The 20,494-nt window shown below is 46.6% G+C and overlaps 1 protein-coding gene across 1 annotated transcript in view; it reads left to right on the forward strand.

Annotated features, from left to right (window-relative positions):
- The first annotated feature begins 282 nt into the window (after positions 1-282).
- LOC132394989 (vasoactive intestinal polypeptide receptor-like) overlaps positions 283-20,494 on the forward strand; it is a 95,666-nt gene continuing 75,454 nt past the window's right edge. The window contains exons 1-3 of the mRNA XM_059971322.1: positions 283-473; positions 12,151-12,322; positions 13,752-13,916. Of these exons, the coding sequence (XP_059827305.1) occupies positions 283-473; positions 12,151-12,322; positions 13,752-13,916 (528 nt within the window). The remainder of the gene's footprint in view (positions 474-12,150; positions 12,323-13,751; positions 13,917-20,494) is intronic.

A 20,494-nucleotide genomic window follows, 5' to 3' on the forward strand; every position in this document is an offset into this window, starting at 1 on the left:
GACAGCCTTGTGACATCCAGTACACAGACAAATAGCATCTAGAAAGCTCAGAATTGAAGGTCTAGAGGGTGAACCAGAATAGACCAGAGTCATGGAGCACTACAGCACAGAAACAGGCCCTTCAGCCCATCCTCTCCAGGCACATTGTTTTCATGCCTAGTCCCACCATGGCCTCTCCCAAGCCCATGCTGAGGAGGGAGGAGAGTTGAGCTTCGGACTAGCAACTCGGCCTCATAAAACCAACGACAGAACAGAAACAGCGAGGGCACTGAATTGCATCAGATGGCGAAAGGAGATGCGGAAGACCCAAGAAGACATGGTGCCAGAACCTACCAAGATGACCTGCAGAATGGTGCGACTCCTAAGAAGCTGCCGCCAGTGGCCGTTCCAACTGGAAGGAGCTGGCCGCTCGATGCACCAACTAAGCTGAGGGAAGAACCGAGTCTAAGTTTAGTCCTATTGACCCACACCTGGTGCATAGCCCTCCATACCCCTCCCATACAGACAGACAGACATACTTTATTGATCCCGAGGGAAATTGGGTTTCGTTACAGCCCCACCAACCAAGAATAATGAAGAAGTATATCAATATAAAACCATAAATAATTAAATAATAATTAGTTAATCATGCCAAGTGGACTTACCCTAACTTCTCTTAAAAGTTGCAATCAAATCTGTACCCACCACTTCCTCTGGCAGCTCACTCTACCCTCTGAGTGACGAAGTTCTCCCTCAAGTTCCCCTCATCCTTAGCCCATGACCTCCAGTTGTTGTCTCACCCAACCTCAATGGAAAAAGCCTGCTTGTGTTTACCCTAATAATACCCCTCATAATTTTGTATACCTCTATCAAATCTCCCCACAGCTGTGTGGTGAAAAAGGCACAACAGCGCCTCTTTCACCTCAGGCGGTTGAAGAAGTTTGGTGTGGGCCCCCAAATCCTAAGAACTTTCTACAGGGGCACAATTGAGAGCATCCTGACTGGCTGCATCACTGCCTGGTATGGGAACTGTACTTCCCACAATTGCAGGACTCTGCAGAGAGTGGTGTGGACAGCCCAGTGCATCTGTAGTTGTGAACTTCCCATGATCCGGGACATTTACAAGGATAGTTGTGTTAAAACGGGCCTGAAGGATCATTGGGGACCTGAGTCACCCCAACCACAAACTGTTCCAGCTGCTACCATCTGGGAAACGGTACCGCAGCATAAAAGCCAGGACCAACAGGCTCCGGGACAGCTTCTTCCACCGGGCCATCAGACTGCTTAACGCATGCTGATTTGAGTGTATTTCTATGTTACATTGACTATTCTATTTATTATAAATTATTAAAAATCCAGGTATATGCATTAATAATAAATTTACTTTGAACTTTGAACGGTTACATTTGAGCAAGGAAGAATATTGAAAATAAGATATCAAAGATGCGCTGGAACATCAAGAGTTAAGGACAGAAGGCGCGGTAAATCAGGGATTTAATGTTGCTTTTAAAACCTGAATTTATTCCAGGTATAGTCACATTGTGGTGTGAAATTCTGGTGGAACATACAAAATAAATGCTAAACACCTTGTCATCCTCAGGGATCAACTTTATTCACCATATACTGTACATCTACATGAATTAGTAATTTGCTGTAGTGTGTTGGTCTGAGTGCAACATTCAATAGTCATAAATAAAAAACTAAATAAAATTAAAGGTTAAAATACAGATAATGAATAAAATATGCAAAAGAACATAAATACTGGAATGTATTGACAATGTAGACAGGGTTATAAAAAGCAACACACACAAAATGCTGCAGTATCAATGGAAAAGAGTAAACAGTTGACATTTCAGGTCAAGCCTGCCTGACCTGCTGAGTTCCTCCAGCATTTTGTGTGAGTTAGAAACATAGAAAACCTACAGCACAATACAGGCCCTTCGGCCCACAAAGTTGTGCCGAACATGTCCCTACCTTAGAAATTACTAGGGTTACCCATAGCCCTCTATTTTTCTAAGCTCCATGTACTTATCCAAAAGTCTCTTAAAAGACCCTATCGTATCCGTCTCCACCACCGTTGCCGGCAGCCCATTCCACGCACTCACCACTCTCTGTGTAAAAAACTTACCCCTGACGTCTTCTGTGTACCTACTTCCAAGCACCTTAAACCTGTGTCCTCTTGTGGCAGCCATTTCAGCCCTGGGAAAAAAGCCTCTGATCATCCACATGATCAATGCCTCTCATCATTTTGAACACCTCTGTCAGGTCGCCTCTTATCCTCAACACAAAGTACACTGCAGATGTTGTGGTCAAAGCAACACGTACAACAAGCTGGAGGAACTCAACACTTCACTTGTGAGTCTGCTGGAGTCGTCTATTGCATCCGGTGCTCCCGGTGCGGCCTCCTCTACATCGGCGAGACCCGACGCAGATTGGGGGGCCGCTTCATCGAGCACCTCCGCTCCGTCCACCACAACAGACAGGATCTCCCGGTTGCCACCCACTTCAACTCTGCTTCACATTCCCATTCGGATATGTCCATACATGGCCTCCTCTACTGCCATGATGAGGCCAAACTCAGGTTGGAGGAGCAACATCTCCTATACTGTATGGGGAGTCTCCAGCCCCTTGGTATGAACTTCGATTTCTCCAACTTCTGGTAATTCCCTCTCCCTTCCCCCATCCCAGTTTCACTCTGCCTCCTCCCCCAGCTGCCTATCACCTCTCTCATGATTCTGCCTTCTTCTACTACACAGTGCTTTCCCCTTACATTCCTTCTTCACCTTTCCTGCCTATCCTCTTCCCCACCCCTTGATCTTTCCCCTTACTGGTTTTTCACCTGGCACCTACCAGCCTTCTCCTTCCCACCTTCTCCCCACCTTCTTTATAGGGCCCCTGCCTCCTGTCTCTTCAGTCCTGATGAAGGATCTCAGCCCGAAATGTTGATTGCTCATTTCCACGGATGCTGCCCAACCTGCTGAGTTCATCCAGCTTGTTGTACCTGTTGCTTCCAACTCTCATCCTCTGTTGCTCCAAGGAGAAAAGGCCCAGTTCACTCAACCTATTCTCATAAGACATGCTCCCCAATCCAGGCAACATCCTTATAAATCTCCTCTGCACCCTTTCTATGGTTTCCACATCCTTCCTGTAGTGAGGCGACCAGAACTGAGCACAGTACTCCAAGTGGGATCTGACCAGGGTCCTATATAGCTGTTACATTACCTCCCAGCTCCTGAATTCAATTCCACGATTGATGAAGGCCAATACACCGTATGCCTTCTTAATCGCAGAGTCAACCTGCACAGCTGCTATGAGCATCCTACGGACTCAGGCGCCAAGATCCCTCTGATCCTCCACACTGCCAAGACTCTTGCTGTTAATGCTATATTCTGCCATATTTGACCTATCAAAATGAACCACCTCACACTTATCTGGGTTGAACTCCATCTGCCACTTCTCAGCCCAGTTTTGCATCCTGTCAATGTCTCACTGTAACCTCTGACAGCCCTCCACACTATCCACAACACCCCCAACCTTTGTGTCATCAGCAAACTTACTAACCCATCCCTCCACTTCCTCATCCAGAGCATTAATAAAAACACGAAGAGTAAGAGTCCCAGAACAGATCCCTGAGGCACACCACTGGTCACCAGCCTCTATGCAGAATATGACCAATCTACAACCATTCTTTGCCTTCTGTTGGCAAGCCAGTTCTGGATCCACAAAGCAATGTCCCCTTGGATCCCATGCCTCCTTACTTTCTCAATAAGCCTTGCATGGGGTACCTTATCAAATGCCTTGCTGAAATCCATATATTCAGGATATTTTCTAGTTACTCAGGATTTCCAGCATCTGCAGAATCTCTTGTGTTTATGAGCATTATAAAAAGATTTTTTTTTTCTTTCTTTATCAACCTTTTTATTAATTAAAGTACATATATGTAAACAAGAGGAGAATTAGCTCAAATATCTATATCGGTAACAATTCATACAAAAGGTAAAATAAACATTAACAAGGTCATACATAGTATTAATCTAATTGTATATAATGAAAAATAAGATAATCAATTCTCCTCTTATCATTCCATGAAAAGAAGAAAAAAGAAAAAGAGTTTTAAGGTTACAGTGCAGTGTAGTCATGGGGGTAATAGATAGAGAGGGGTGGGGTAGCTAACTAGAAAGATTGATCAAATTAGCTGACCAATATTTCCTGAAAGTGATGTTGTGTCATGAAAGAGACATTTATAGGCCGGGGCATGGAGTTGGGATGTCATCTTGCAGACGTACCAAATGCTGACTAGATATCTTAGTACTGCGTACAGTTCTGGTTACCACACTACAGGAGGGAAGGTAGCAGCACGCTCGGTTGCAGCACCTTCCATAGGGCCAGTCAAAGGTGTTATTGTGTTTTTTTAATGTTTTTGTTTAATGATCACAAGACCCTGCTGGGTTTTAACAACTTGAAGTACTGCAGGTCTACTCCATCAGCAAGCTGCTCGTTGGCGGAGAAGCTGTAGGAGCTGGATTAGTGCGGATCGCACAGCTGCCTGTGTCAGAGAATCAGAGCACGAAGGTAGTGCACAGCCTAACAGCAAGTCATTGTATTGGTCATTTTCCTTATCATTTCAGGACGTTGTTATTGTTAAAAGCTGCAAGTCTGATTCGCTGATTCATTGGTGGTGGGTGGGGAACCACAACTACGTCTAAGCCCTTACTAACATTACAATAGACAATAGACAATAGGTGCAGAAGTAGACCATTCGGCCCCTCGAGTCTGCACCGCCATTCTAAGATCATGGCTGATCATTCACTATCAATACCCAGTCCCTGCCTTGTCCCCATATCCCTTGATTCCCCTATCCATCAGATATCTATCTAGCTCCTTCTTGAAAGCATCCAGAGAATTGGCCTCCACCGTCTTCCGAGGCAGTGCATTCCACACCTCCACAACTCTCTGGGAGAAGAAGCTCTTCCTCAACTCTGTTTTAAATAACTGACCTCTTATTCTCAATCCATGCCCTCTGGTACTGGACTCTCCCAACATCTGGAACATATTTCCTGCCTCAATCCTATCAAATCCTTTAATTATCTTAAACGTTTCAATCAGATCCCCTCTCAATCTCCTCAATTCCAGCGTGTACAAGCCCAATCTCTCCAATCTCTCTGCGTAAGACAGCCCTGCCATCCCAGGAATCAACCTAGTGAATCTGCGCTGCACTTCCTCAATTGCCAGAATGTCCTTCCTTAAACCTGGAGACCAAAACTGTACACAATATTCCAGGTGTGGTCTCACCAGGGCCCTGTACAAATGCAAAAGGACATTCTTGTACTCAATTCCCCTTGTAACAAAGGCCAACATTCCATTTGCCCTCTTCACTGCCTGTTGCACTTGCTCATTCACCTTCATTGACTGGTGAACTAGGACTCCTAGGTCTCCTTGCATTTCTCCCTTACTTAACTCTACACCGTTCAGACAATACTCTGCCCTCTTGTTCCTGCTTCCAAAGTGGATAACTTCACATTTATTCACATTGAATGACATCTGCCAAGTATCTGCCCACACACCCAGCCTTTCCATGTCTCCCTGTATTCTCCTAACATCCTCTTCGCATGTCACACTGCCACCCAGTTTAGTATCATCAGCAAACTTGCTGATATAGTTTTCAATGCCCTCATCTAAATCATTGACATAAATTGTAAAGAGCTGTGGTCCCAATACAGAGCCCTGTGGTACCCCACTAGTCACCTCCAGCCAGTCCGAGAAACACCCATTCACTGCTACCCTTTGCTTTCTATCTGCCAACCAGTTTTCTATCCATGTTGAAACCCTGCCCCCAATGCCAAGAGCTCTGATTTTACTCACCAATCTCCTATGTGGCACCTTATCGAATGCCTTCTGAAAATCTAGGTACACAACACCCACTGGCTTACCCTCGTCTAACATCCTTGTTACACCCTCAAAAAACTCCAACAGATTAGTCAAGCATGATTTGCCCTTGGTAAATCCATGCTGGCTTGGCCTAATCCTATTTCTGCCATCAAGATGTGCCACTATTTCGTCCTTAATAATGGACTCAAGCATCTTCCCCACGACTGACGTTAAGCTAACAGGGCGATAGTTCTCCGTTTTCTCCTTCCCTCCCTTCTTGAAAAGTGGGATAACATTAGCCACTCTCCAATCTTCAGGAACTGATCCTGAATTTAAGGAACATTGGAAAATGATTACCAATGCATCCGCAATTTCCTGAGCCACCTCTTTTAGAACCCTCGGATGCAGACCATCTGGACCCGGGGATTTATTAGCCTTCAGTTCTACCAGTCTACTCATCACAGTTTCTTTCCTAATGTCAATCTGTCTCAATTCCTCTGATATTTTATGTCCCTGGCCCATCCATACATCTGGGAGATTGCTTGTGTCCTCCCTGGTGAAGACAGATCTAAAGTACGCATTAAATTCTGTTGCCATTTCCCTGTTTCCCATAACAATTTCTCCCAATTCATTCTACAGACGCTGGAAATCCAGCGTAACACACACAAAATGCTGAGGGAGCTCAGCAGGCCAGGTAGCGTCTATGAGGAGGAATAAAGAGTCGATGTTTTGGGCTGAGATCCCACAAGGGGACTGGGTTTACTGGGAAGCTGCATGAGGACCAGGCTTCAAGTCATGTTGTCGCCTATTTACAGGAGAGAGGCGGTGGGGTTGGTGCTGCCCCCCAGTGTTCACTCTGCAGAAGACAAGCTATACTGTGTTTGACTGCTGTAACACTCACGGACTCAGGGACTGGGACTGTATATTTGTTCGCGTGACTGCATTCTACTGATATATTCTATGTGTTTGCTGTCTTATAGGTGCCTCCTGCTGTGTGTGACTGTTGCTACTGTGTTTGTACCCTGACCCTGGAGGAACACTTGGTTGTATTCATGGGTATTCATGTATGGCTGAATGACACTTCCACTTGAACTTGAACTTGGGGTGCGGTAGCAATGGAGGGAGTGCAGAAGAGACTCTCCAGAACGTTGTCTGGAATGGAGGGATGTAGTTATAAAGAGAGATTGGATTCTCACTGGAATATAAGAGACCATTGGGAAGGGGGGAAGTCAAGGGAACACTCTCATTGAGAGGTCAGTATGGAAAGGGTGGGCAGTTTCAAGTTCCTGGGTGTCAACATCTCTGAAGATCTATCCCGGGCCCAACATCCTGATACAGTTACAGAGAAGGGCTTGTGACTGGGGGGGAGGGGGGAATGGAGGAGGGCTAACTAATGGTTGGTCAGATTAACTGCGCACAAATTCATAGCTCGCTGGAAGTGATGAAGTGGGGTGCTGAAAAAGATATACCACAATGTCACGGAAGACTAGTAAATTTCTGCGGATGTACCGTAGAGAGTATTCTGCCCGGTTGCATCTCTGTCGGGTATGGTCTAGCCAATGCACAGGATCAGAGAAGCTGCAGAGGGTTGTAAACTCAGCCAGCTCCATCATGGGCACTAGCCTCCCCAGCATCAAGGACTCGCTTCCCCACCATCATTAGGGACCCGTACCACCCAGAGCTTGTCTTCTTCTCATTACTGCCATCAGGGGGAGGTACAGGAGTGAAAACACACACTCAATGCTTTAAAAACAGCTTCTTCACCTTCAACATCAAACTTACGAATTGTCCACGAGCCCATGAACACTATCTCACTACTTTACCCTCTTTTTGCACTATCTGTTTATTATTTTTATATTCCTTTTTGTAACTTACAGTGGACTTTTACGTATTGCTCTGTACTGCTGCTGCAAAATAACAAATTTCATGACATATGTGTGTGATACTAAACCTGATAGTAAACCCAGTCCCCTTGCGGGATCTCAGCCCAAAACATCGACTCTTTATTCCTCCTCATAGACGCTACCCTGGCCTGCAGAGTTCCCCCAGCATTTTGTGTGAGTTACGCTGGATTTCCAGCATCTGTAGAATCTCTTATGTCGTTGATAATAAACCTGATTCTGATTCCGAGGCTACCAAATTTTTCACCTTTCACCCTTAACCCATGACCTCCGGTTGTAGTCTCACCCAACTTCAGTGGAAAAAGCCTGCTTGCCTTTACCCTATCTATACCCCTCATTATTTTGTATAACCATATAACCATATAACAATCACAGCACAGAAACAGGCCATCTCAGCCCTCCTAGTCCATGCCGAACTCTTAATCTCACCTAGTCCCACCTACCCGCACTCAGCCCATAACCCTCCACTCCTTTCCTGTCTTACCTATCCAATTTTACCTTAAATGACACAACTGAACTGGCCTCCACTACTTCTACAGGAAGCTCATTCCACATAGCTATCACTCTCTGAGTAAAGAAATACCCCCTTGTGTTTCCCTTAAACTTTTGCCCCCTAACTCTCAAATCATGTCCTCTCGTTTGAATCTCCCCTACTCTCAATGGAAACAGCCTATTCACGTCAACTCTATCTATTCCTCTCAAAATTTTAAATACCTCGATCAAATCCCCCCTCAACCTTCTATGCTCCAATGAATAGAGACCTAACTTGTTCAACCTTTCTCTGTAACTTAAGTGCTGAAACCCAGGTAACATCCTAGTAAATCGTCTCTGCACTCTCTCTCTCTAATTTATTGATATCTTTCCTATAATTCGGTGACCAGAACTGTACACAATATTCTAAATTTGGCCTTACCAATGCCTTGTACAATTTCAACATTACATCCCAACTTCTGTACTCAATGCTTTGATTTATAAAGGCCAGCATTCCAAAAGCCTTCTTCACCACCCTATCTACACGAGACTCCACCTTCAGGGAACTATGCACTGTTATTCCTAGATCTTTCTGTTCCACTGCATTCCTCAATGCCCTACCATATACCCTGTATGTTCTATTTGGATTATTCCTGCCAAAATGTAGAACCTCACACTTCTCAGCATTAAACTCCATCTGCCAACATTCAGCCCATTCTTCTAACCGGCATAAATCTCCCTGCAAGCTTTGAAAACCCACCTCATTATCCACAACACCACCTACCTTAGTATCATCGGCATACTTACTAATCCAATTTACCACCCCATCATCCAGATCATTTATGTATATTACAAACAACATTGGGCCCAAAACAGATCCCTGAGGCACCCCGCTAGTCACCGGCCTCCATCCCGATAAACAATTATCCACCACTACTCTCTGGCATCTCCCATCTAGCCACTGTTGAATACATTTTATTACTCCAGCATTAATACCTAACGACTGAACCTTCTTAACTAACCTTGTCAAAGGCTTTGCTGAAGTCCATATAGACTACATCCACTGCCTTACCCTCGTCAACATTCCTCGTAACTTCTTCAAAAAGTTCAATAAGGTTTGTCAAACATGGCCTTCCACGCACAAATCCATGCTGGCTACTCCTAATCAGATCCTGTCTATCCAGATAATTATAAATACTATCTCTAAGAATACCTTCCATTAATTTACCCACCACTGACGTCAAACTGACAGGTCTATAATTGCTAGGCTTACTTCTAGAACCCTTTTTAAATAATGGAACCACATGAGCAATACGCCAATCCTCCGGCACAATCCCCGTTTCTAATGACATCTGAAAGATCTCCGTCAGAGCTCCTGCTATCTCTACACAAACTTCCCTCAAGGTCCTGGGGAATATCCTGTCAGGACCCGGAGATTTATCCACTTTTAAATTTCTTAAAAGTGCCAGTACATCCACCTCTTTAATTGTCATAGGTTCCGTAACTTCCTTACTTGTTTCCCACACCTTACACCTTCTCCTTAGTGAATACCGAAGAGAAGAAATCGTTCAAAATCTCTCCCATCTCCCTCGGCTCCACACATAGATGACCACTCTGATTCTCTAAGGGACCAATTTTATCCCTCACTATCCTCTTGCTTTTAATATAACTGTAGACCTCTATCAAATCTCCCCTCAGCTTCATACACTCCAGGGAATAAAGTCCTATAAATCGAATGTGCCATGTTCTAATTCAGTCACAAATTAAAGACAACACCAGTGTTTACTGACACATCTCTTGAACTCCATCTCACTGGGACACTTTAGATGGCAATTTTGCTTTATGCTCTTGGGCTGGGGTGCAGGGTTATCATCCCAAAATTGTTAGCGGACCACATCTTACAACAGCCACGATGATGTGTGGCCCTCAATCCTAATATGATTCTTTTAATTCTTTAGTTCTTTAATCAGCCTTTAGCTAGAGGATGTTGAACCTGTGGAAATCATTGCGACAGGCAGCTGTGGAGGCCAAGTCATCAGGTTATTTGAAGCAGAGATTGATAGGTTCGTGTAATGGTGTAAAAGGGGGGGGGGGGGTCAAAGGCTACAGGGAGAAGGCAGGAGAATGGGGCTGCAAGAGAAAATAAATCAGCCATGATCAATAGCGGAGCAGATTTGATGGGCCTAATAGCCTAATTTTGCTCCTGTACTGTATCTTACGGTCTATTTCGATTTATGGTCCATACTGCAGCTCAAACTCACAAGACATACCTCCAGCTAAGCTGTTAACTCTGCTACACACCCAGTAACCGATCCACCAGCAAAATGATGGGTATGTGCAATTTAAGTTTAATGTGTTTTTCCTTGTGAATGCTGTGTATCTGACGCCCTGTGCCCATGTAAGTGCTGCAAGTAAGTGTTTCATTGCACCTGTGCAGACATGGACTTGTCCAAATTATTATAAACTTGACACAAACAAGAGAAAATCTGCAAGATACTGAAAATCCAAGCAACACAGACAAAAATGTCATAAGGTGGGCGTTGGGAATAGACCCAAATGCAAGACACAGACACTGAAGTACTAGGGAGAGGACTAAGTGTGTCAAGAAATAAAGGGAAGTGGGGAAGAAACGACACTGGACAAGACACAGGCCCTGGACAAGACCAGGAGACAGGGTATGGGCTAGGACTAGAGGAGGAAAGTGGGACCTGGATGAGGAACTAGGAACCTGGACAAGGACTCTGAGCCAGAGACTGGACGGGGACCCGGAACCTGGGTCTTGACTCGAGCTCGGACTCTGGATCCAAGTGAGGACTGAACATGGCAAGGCAACAGGACTGGATGTGGGTCCTCGTCCAGCCCAGCGAGACTCCAGGGCTGGACGAGGACATGAAGCTCAGACTTGGACTTGATCGAGGGAGAGCAGCAACACAGAGCCTAGGTCAAGGGAGAGCAAAGCAGAAGCAGAGAGAGGCGTAGTTAGACACGGACACTAGCCCTGGACGAGACCAGGACTCAGCGCCTAGGCTACAACTTGGACTTGGACATCGACTGAGGCCTCCTCGGAGCCCTGGATGTGGACTGGAGCACAGGAGCACAGAACACAGAGCCAGGACCCCTCCTTGGGGAGGGGACATAGGGCTCGGGACTCATACACGGACACTAAACACAAGGACACAATGAGACAGTTCCAAGCTCAACGATAGATAGTTCCTTCTGTTGGTGTGGCAAGGCTCCGGTCTCACTCCAACTGCTGAACTAGATGGCAATACAGGTGAGGACGCAGGCGAGGGTAGCCGGCAGGGCTTCAGAGGGAAGGGAGGGAACAGTCCAGCCTCAGGGTAACAGCAAAGACAGCCTGACTTACCCCACAGAGGCAAGGACAGGAAGGGACAGATCCCACCATAGGGTAACAGCAAGAATGGCCTGACTTACCCCACAGGACAGGATACCAACAAGACAAACCAGCAACCACACTCAAACCCAGGGCCACAATATGAGAATCAGGTGCCTGTGATTAAGTCCAACTGAAACAACGGACAGCCAGATGACCCGGAGTCCGGAGTCCATGGACCGGACCGTGAACTGGAACAAGGACTTCACGGACCAGACCATGACAAAAAAGTGCTGGAGGAACTCAGCAGGCCAGGCAGCTTCTACGGAAAAGGGTATAGTCAGCGTTTCAGGTCGAGATCCTTCAGCAGATTAAACTTGACTTTCACTTACATGGAGCTGGCATATTTAGCAGTGGGTTACAGTCAAGCTAGGAAGAATATTGAAATCAAAGAATCAAAACTGTACCACAACATCAAAGATTAGTGACAAAAGATGAGGTAAAGAGAAGCTGAAGATGGCGCCAGAGGGTGACTTTGAGTTCACCTGTGAAACAGTTTAAATTCTTCTCTTTAATGTCTCTTCTTTCTTTTTCAAGGTGGCTGGGGCTCTGTCAGAGTCTGTGCTCTACAGCTGCACTCAAACTGTGGTTCTTCACGGTCGTGGGTTCCTGCTCTTGGAACTCGCCAAGCAGTTTCGATACCAGCCTGGAAGGTGTGCGCTTTCATAGTGCAGCACCGCAGACCTGTGGACAATCCGATTCCTCGCCGGTGAAGCGTCACAGGAGGTCAGATCGTTGAGACCGCAGGTGCAGCTGTTGGAGGCCCCTGCACTTGAGCAATTGCTCTCTCTCGCTGCTGATTCTCGCTGCTGATTCTCGAGTCGGGGGAACTCAAGCTAAAGCAACGCTGCATCAAAACAGCGAGTTGTTGGCCTCCACCCTCACAGGGGGCAGGAGTGATACCTTTCTCTTCCTCACTCGTGAGAGAGAGAAAACCCGTGGGATGTCGAACTGTTGGGATGAGCAGTGCTGTTTGATGGACTCCAGATCATTGTCTCTGTTGCTTGTGTGGCGGATGGTGGTTTGGAGGGGGGGGGGTTCTGCTGGAACAAGTGGAAGGAGGGGGAGGGGGGATGCTTCATTGCTGCTTGTGCATGTAAGGAAGGGAGGGGCTTTGGGGCTCTAATATTTTCCTGTCATTCATTCTTTGGGGTTTTTCTCCTGTTTTGAGGATGTCTGTGAAGAGTAAGAATTTCAGGTTGTGTGCTGTACACATTCTCTGTCATTAAATGGACCCGCCAAACCTGTGAAATTGGGATTTAATTGCTGCTTTTATAACCTCAATTCCTTCCATACCAGTGCACTTTGGGATGTCAAATTCTGGCAGAACATCCACACAGTGGCCACTTCATTGGTACCTCTCGGTAGAGTGGATGCAGAGAGCATTTTATCAAAAATAAAGTTAGGGGTTAAAGGTTAATTATCACCGACATTTGTCATCAAATCTCTTGTTTCGTGGCAGCGTAGCGGTAAAATATTTAAAATTACTATAAATTACAAGAAATATAAAAAAATAAGTAGGGCAAAAAGAGTGAGTGCGGGTGTTCAGGCTCCCTGATGGGCGCAATGAGAAGAGAGCATGTGCTGAATGCCCTCAGTGATGGATGCCGCCTTCTGGGGGCACTGCCTTTCGAAGATGCCCTCGACGATGGGGGGAGTATGTGGGGGGCGGGGAGGCGCGGCATTCCTCGTCTGTGAGTGTTTAAGTACGCCGAGCCGGGAGGAAAGCCGAGTCTGAAGGGAAGGAGGGCGCATTTCGGCGCTGCGGCGCCTGTGGTACCCGAATCAAGCCGCAGCAACAGGCAGTCTGCCGGAGTAGCCCAGCGGGTCAAGCCTGGTTCACTGACCACCCCCGTGCCGCCCAGCAGACGCCGAACGGTCCGCAAAGTTCCCCCCCAAAGACTTTGAGGCGCCGCACACCTTTGCTGAAATACCCACACGCACCAGGTACCTGACTCTCCCGCCCCTTCCCCGCGCTGCCATTGGTGAATGGCGAGACAGCTTGCTTTCTGATTGGTTAATGCCGCCGTCAGCCAATTCCAGGACTAATATAAAAAGTACCCACAGTAAACTTGGGAGGAGTGCGGATGGAAGATAGCGGGGGAGTTGATTTTCCATCTGCAACCGCCCGATTGCAGGAAGAGGTCACTGGACAAGCGCTCACGACCCCTCTGAAAGCTCTTCAGTGCGGATCGTGGGGTGACCTCTCCGAGCCGGCGCCGCAAACCCGGGCGGGCGCGATGAACTTCGCCCAAGTTCCCGTGCTGTTTGTCACCCTGCTGACCCAGTGTGCCATTCCCGGGGTAAGTCGACGTTTCGAGTTTATAAGACGTTTTTTGAAACTGCGGATTAAATGTTTCACACACTGTTTTAGTTCATTTACACTGTGACATGGGGATGCAGAATTAGGAACCGTGTGTTCGGTTCGGGGGACTCTATACACTGTATAACAAAGATTGGGATACTGTATATAACTGCATTTTAAGAACTCGCCTTAAACAGGTCTCTCTTTCAATAATTTTCTGGGAGGTTTCTACTTACTGTCATCAGCCAATATTTTGGATTGTTTCCAGTTCGTATATTTCGTGTCTTATTAAGCTATTTAAAATAGCTTTAATTCTGTGATTGCGGGGTGTTGGTGAGAGGGAGGAACGGGGTTTGTCTGGCCGTTGTTATTTTGTTGCTTGTCGTGTTCCGTTTTGTTTTGTTGTGTCCTGATGAACGTTGTTTGTGGGCATGCTATGTTGGCGCCAGAATGTGCCGGCGGTGCTTACGTCCTTTGGTTGTTAATGCAAACACGACCCATTTCTCTGCATGTTACGGTTTATATGTGATAAATGTGAATCTTTCTCGCACGGAGGAGTTGTTTTCCCTTTTTTTTTTGTAACTACTGTAAACTGTCGGCGTTGGATTCTGATCCATCAGAGAGTGGTTCAGACACAAAAGGAAACGTTGGGAGAACGAGTCCAGGCAACATCTGTGGGAAGTTTCGGGGAGCAGGAGCTGGATGAACTACAGATCATTCGGGAGGCAGAGGCAGAGATAGATGAGTTATCGGGAGGCAGTCACACCGAAAAGACAGGAGGTAGGCAAATGGGTGACGACTGGTGACGAGAGGCAGGGGGAGCAGACAGAGAGAGCAGAGCACCCCTGTGGCCGTTCCCATCAACAATAAGTATACCGTTTTGGATACTGTTGGTGGGGATGACCTACCAGGAACAAGCTGCAGTGGTCCTGTCTCTGGCCCTGAGGTTGGACCCTTGACTAGGAAGGGGAGGAGGGAAGGGAAGAGAGCGGTATTGATAGGGGATTCTATAGTCAGGGGGGCGGATAGGAGATTTTGTGGGGAAGATCGGGAGTCTCGGATGGTATGTTGCCTCCCTGGTGCCGGGGTCCGAGACATCTCAGATCGAGTGCAGGTTATTCTCGAGAGGGAGGGCAAGAATCCAGATGTTGTGGTCCATGTAGGGACCAACGACGTGGGTAGGATTAGTGAGGGGGTCCTGCGTAGGGAGTTCAGGGAGTTAGGTGCGAAGCTGAAGAGCAGGACCTCCAGGGTAACAATCTCAGGATTGCTACCTGTGCCACATGTGAGTGAGGCAAGGAACAGAAGGATTATAAAGATTAATAACGTGGCTGAGAGGATTCTGCAGGAGGGAGGGCTTCTGGTTTGTAGATAATTGGGCTTTGTTCCAGGGAAGGTGGGATCTGTTCCGAAGGGACGGTTTACACCTGAACTGGAGTGGTACTAACATTCTTGCAGGGAAATTTGCTAGTGCTTCTTGGGGGGGAGGGGTTTAAACTAAATTTGCAGGGGGCAGGGATCCAGAACGTGAGGGAGGATAGCGAGAGGAAGAATAAAGGACAGGTGGGGACTACACGGTTCCGGAATATTAAGCGTGTAGTAGAGGAAGGTGGGGCGGAACAAGTGATAAGGAGGACACATGTACAGAGGGATGGTCTGACAGAACATGGAGTTAAATGTGTTGAAAGAATAAGTAAATTTAGGAAGGACAACAAAATTCTAGGGACTTATAGTCCGATGGGAGTTCGGGGAGCTGGATTAAGCACAATAGGCAGCGATTCAAACAGAGAGAGGAGAAATGGGTTAAAAATTCTATATCTGAATGCACAAAGTGTCAGAAATAAGGCGGATGAGCATGAAGCCCAGGTGCGAATGGGTAACTATGATGTTGTTGGGATAACGGAGACATGGCTGCAGGGAGATCAGACCTGGGAAATGAATGTACAAGGGTATACGTGCTATCGTAGGGACAGAAATGTGGGCGGAGGGGGTGGGGTGGCCCTGTTGGTGAGGAATGAGATTTCGTCCTTTGCAAGGTGGGACGTAGGGTCAGGAGAAGTAGAGTCTGTGGATAGAACTGAGGAACAGTAAGGGCAAAAAGACCCTAATGGGTGTTGTCTACAGGCCCCCAAACAGTAGCATGGATATTGGGTGCAAGTTGAATAGGGAGTTAACATTGGCATGTGGCAAAGGTAATGTCGCAGTAGTTATGGGGGATTTCAACATGCAGGTGAACTGGGAGAATCAGGTTGGTGCTGGACCACAGGATAGGTTTGTAGAGTGCCTACGGGATGCATTCTTGGAACAGCTTGTACGAGAGCCGACCAGGGACAAGGCTATTCTGGATTTAGTGTTATGTAATGAACAGGATTTGATAAGCGGTCTCGCAGTAAAGGAGCCATTAGGAGGTAGTGATCACAATATGATAAGCTTTTATCTGCAATTTGAGAAGGATAAGGGCAGCTCAGAGGTGTCAGTGTTGCAGTTGGACAGGGGAAACTATGGAGCCATGAGGGAGGAGCTGGCCAAAGTTGACTGGACGGATAGCCTAGCAGAAAAGACAGTGGAACAGCAATGGCAGGTATTCTTGGGAATAATGCACAAGGTGCAAAACCAGTTCATCCCCCACAGAAGGAAGGATTCAAAGGGAGGAAAGGGGCCACAGTGGTTGACAAAGGAAGTCAGAGATTGCATAGCATTAAAAAAAAAGGAAATATGACAGAGCTAAGGTGAGTGGGAGGACAGATGATTGGGAAGTTTATAAGGAACAACAGAACTTAACTAAAAAGACAATACGGGGAGAAAAAATGAGGTACGAACACAAGCTAGCCAGGAATATAAAGGAAGATAGCAAAAGCTTTTTTAGGTATGTGAAGAGAAGGAAGATAGTTAAGAACAATGTAGGGCCCTTGAAGAATGAATTGGGTGAAATTGTTATGGGAAACAGAGAAATGGCAGACGAATTTAATGAGTACTTTAGATCTGTTTTCACTAAGGAAGACACAAGCAATCTCCCAGATGTATGGATGGGTCAAGGACATAGGGTAACAGAGGAAATGAAACAGATTGACATTCAGAAGGAAACGGTGATGAGAAGACTGATGGGACTGAAGGCTGACAAATCCCCAGGTCCAGATGGTCTGCACCCTAGGGTACTAAAGGAGGTGGCCCTGGAAATTGCGGATACATTGGTAATCACTTTCCAATGTTCCTTAGATTCAGGATCAGTTCCTGAGGATTGGAGACTGGCTTATGTTATCCCACTTTTTAAGAAAGGAGGGAGGGAGAAAACCGAGAACTATCGACCTGTCAGTCTGACATCGGTGGTGGGAAAGATGCTAGAGTCCATCATTAAGGATGAAATAGTGGCATATTTAGATAGCAGTGATAGGATTGGGCCAAGCCAGCATGGATTTACCAAGGGTAAATCATGCTTGACTAATCTGTTGGAGTTTTTCGAGGATGTAACCAGGAAGTTAGACGGGGGAGATCCAGTGGATGTAGTGTACCTCGATTTTCAGAAGGCATTTGATAAGGTCCCACATAGAAGATTGGTGGGTAAAATCAAAGCTCAGGGCATCGGGGGGGTAGGCATTGACATGGATAGAAACTTGGTTGGCAGATAGAAAGCAAAGGGTAGCTCAGAATGGCAGGTGGTGACTAGTGGGGTGCCACAGGGCTCAGTATTAGGACCACAGCAGTTTACCATTTACGTTAACAATTTAGATGAAGGTATTGAGAATAACATCAGCAAGTTTGCTGATGATACTAAGCTGGGTGGCAGTGTGACATGTGATGAGGATGTTAGGAGAATTCAGGGTGACTTGGGTAGGCTGGGTGAGTGGGCAGATACTTGGCAGATGGCGTTTAATGTGAATATGTGTGAGGTTATCCACTTTGGGAGTAAGAACAGGAAGGCAGATTATTATCTGAATGGTGTAGGGTTGGGTAAGGGAGAAATACAAAGAGATCTCGGAGTCCTTGTTCATCAGTCACTGAAGGTGAATGAGCAAGTGCAACAGGCAGTGAAGGAGGCTAATGGAATGTTGGCCTTTATTACAAAGGGAATTGAATACAAGAGCAAGGAAATCCTCTTGCATTTGTACAGAGCCCAGGTGAGACCACACCTGGAGTATTGTGTACAGTTTTGGTCTCCAGGGTTAAGGAAGGACATCCTGGCTGTAGAGGAAGTGCAGCGTAGATTCATGAGGTTAATTCCTGGGATGTCTGGACTGTCTTACGCAGAGAGGTTACAGAGACTGGGCTTGTACACACTGGAATTAAGGAGATTGAGAGGGGATCTGATTGCAACATATAAGATTATTAAGGGATTGGACAAGATAGAGGCAGGAAATATGTTCCAGATGCTGGGAGAGTCCAGTACCAGAGGGCATGGTTTGCGAATAAGGGGTAGGTCATTTAGGACAGAGTTAAGGAAAAACTTCTCCCAGAGAGTTGTGGAGGTGTGGAATGCACTGCCTCGGAAGGCAGTGGAGCCCAATTCTCTGGATGCTTTCAAGAAGGAGCTAGATAGGTATCTTATGGATAGGGGAATCAAGGGATATGGGGACAAGGCAGGAACCGGGTATTGATAGTAGTTGATCAGCCATAATCTCAGAATGGCGGTGCAGGCTCGAGGGGCCGAATGGTCTACTTCTGCACCTATTGTCTATTGAAAGGAGCCTACCTCGGAATTGGGGCTGGCGTGGAGGGAGGGTGATGGGTTTCGAAGCCTCCCTCCACACCTGACGAAGAGACTGCCTCAGGGACTCGGTGTTGGGGCGGGGCACCTCTCCCGCAGCCTGGCCACTCCTGATCCGTACAGCCTGCTTGCCCAGACCCTTGGAGCATCGAGCGGACACTCACTGGTCACTTTGTCAGGTAGTGGAACCCGGCGTGGTATTCTGCCGCTGTGGCCCGTCCACTTCCATGCTTGACGTGCTGTGAATTGGAGATGCTCTTGTAACGTGGGTGTGTTTGGGTTCCCAGCACGTTCCTGTCGGTTCGAACCGGTCTGGCCGTTCTCCTCTGACCTCTCTCATTAACAAGGCATTTTCGCCCACAGAACTACCGCTGACTGGAGTATTTGGTGTGTTGTTTTTTTTTGCACAATTCTCTGTAAACTCTACAGACCTGTGTGTGAAAATCCCAGGAGATCCGTAGTTTCTGAGATGCTCAAACAACTCTGACTCCGATAATCAAACCTCGATCAAAGTCACTTCAATCGCATTTCTTCCTCGTTCTGATGTTTGATCTGAACAACAACTGAACCTCTTGACCATGTCTGCATGCTTTTATTTATTGAGTTGCTGTCACATGATTGATTGATTAGATATTTGCATTAACGATAGGTGTATCTAGTAAAGTGCCCATAGAACAAAGTGCAGGAACATCCTCTTAGGTATATTTTATATGTAGTCCTGTGTAGGTCTGCAGTCTAGTGCAGTTTTTATGTTGTTTTACGCAGTCCAGTGTAGCCTTGTGTTGTCTCACATAGTCTGGTGTAGTTTTGTGTTGTTTCATGTAGCACCAGGGTCCTGGAGGAACATTGTTTCGTTTTTACTGTGCACTGTACCAGCAGTTTATAGTCGAAACGACAATGAACTTGACTTGATTATGCACTCCCTGAAATACCAGGCTGTGGTACAAACGGTCAATATACTCCCCACACCACATCTGTAGAAAGTTGTCAAAGTTTGAGATGGTGTGGCAAAACTTCACAAACTCCTAAATGAGAGGTGCTACCTTGCATTCTTTTTAATGGCACTAACTTGCGGGACCCAGGAGGGATCCTCTGAAGTGATAAGGCAGAGGAATTTAAAGCTGCTGACCCTTTCCATCTCTGATATCATGACGAGGACTGACCCATGGATCTCCAGTTTTCTCCTCCTGTGGTCAATCGTCAGCTCTTCGGTTCAAATGGTGTTGAGCGAGAGGTTACTGTGGCACCCTTCGGATTTTCATCCTCCCTGATCCGTCACCACCTTTGATGCGCCCAACAAGATCAGTGTCCTATCGGCTGCTCTGGTCCAAGAGGGCCAGGAAAGCTCAGAAAGGACCTGTACACCCCCAGGAGGGAGTTACTGATGCACCATCAAAAGCACCCTCCCAACCGGGGTCTGCAGACCCCTCAGTTAATGGTAAGGCTCTATGGCATGAAGGAAAGTTGGAAACCCCTGTCTTCTTGGTAAGGAAACTGCTCAGCACGTGACTGTAAGAGTTGTGGACGCAGCTCAATGCATCATGGAAGCCTCTGCCTCCCCTCCACGGACTCTGTCTACTCTTCTCGTTGCCTCGGTAAAGCAGCCAGAATAATCAAAGGACCCACCAACCCTGGACAAATCCTCTCTTCTCAAAGAACACAGTAATAATTTTAAAAACACGGTAAATGTAAATACTTAAGATAGTTTATATATGTTGATTGTACATCCATTAAGCGACACTGGCATAGGAGTGTCCACACATAAAGTGACTGACAGGAAATGATAAAGTTGTGGTGGGAGGGTTAGTGGGTGGAGGTGTTGATCAGCCTTACTGCTGGGGGAAAGTAACAGTTGTTGAGTCTGGTGGTCCTGG

The sequence above is a fragment of the Hypanus sabinus genome, chromosome 6 (assembly GCF_030144855.1).
Source record: "Hypanus sabinus isolate sHypSab1 chromosome 6, sHypSab1.hap1, whole genome shotgun sequence".
Lineage (NCBI taxonomy): Eukaryota > Metazoa > Chordata > Chondrichthyes > Myliobatiformes > Dasyatidae > Hypanus > Hypanus sabinus.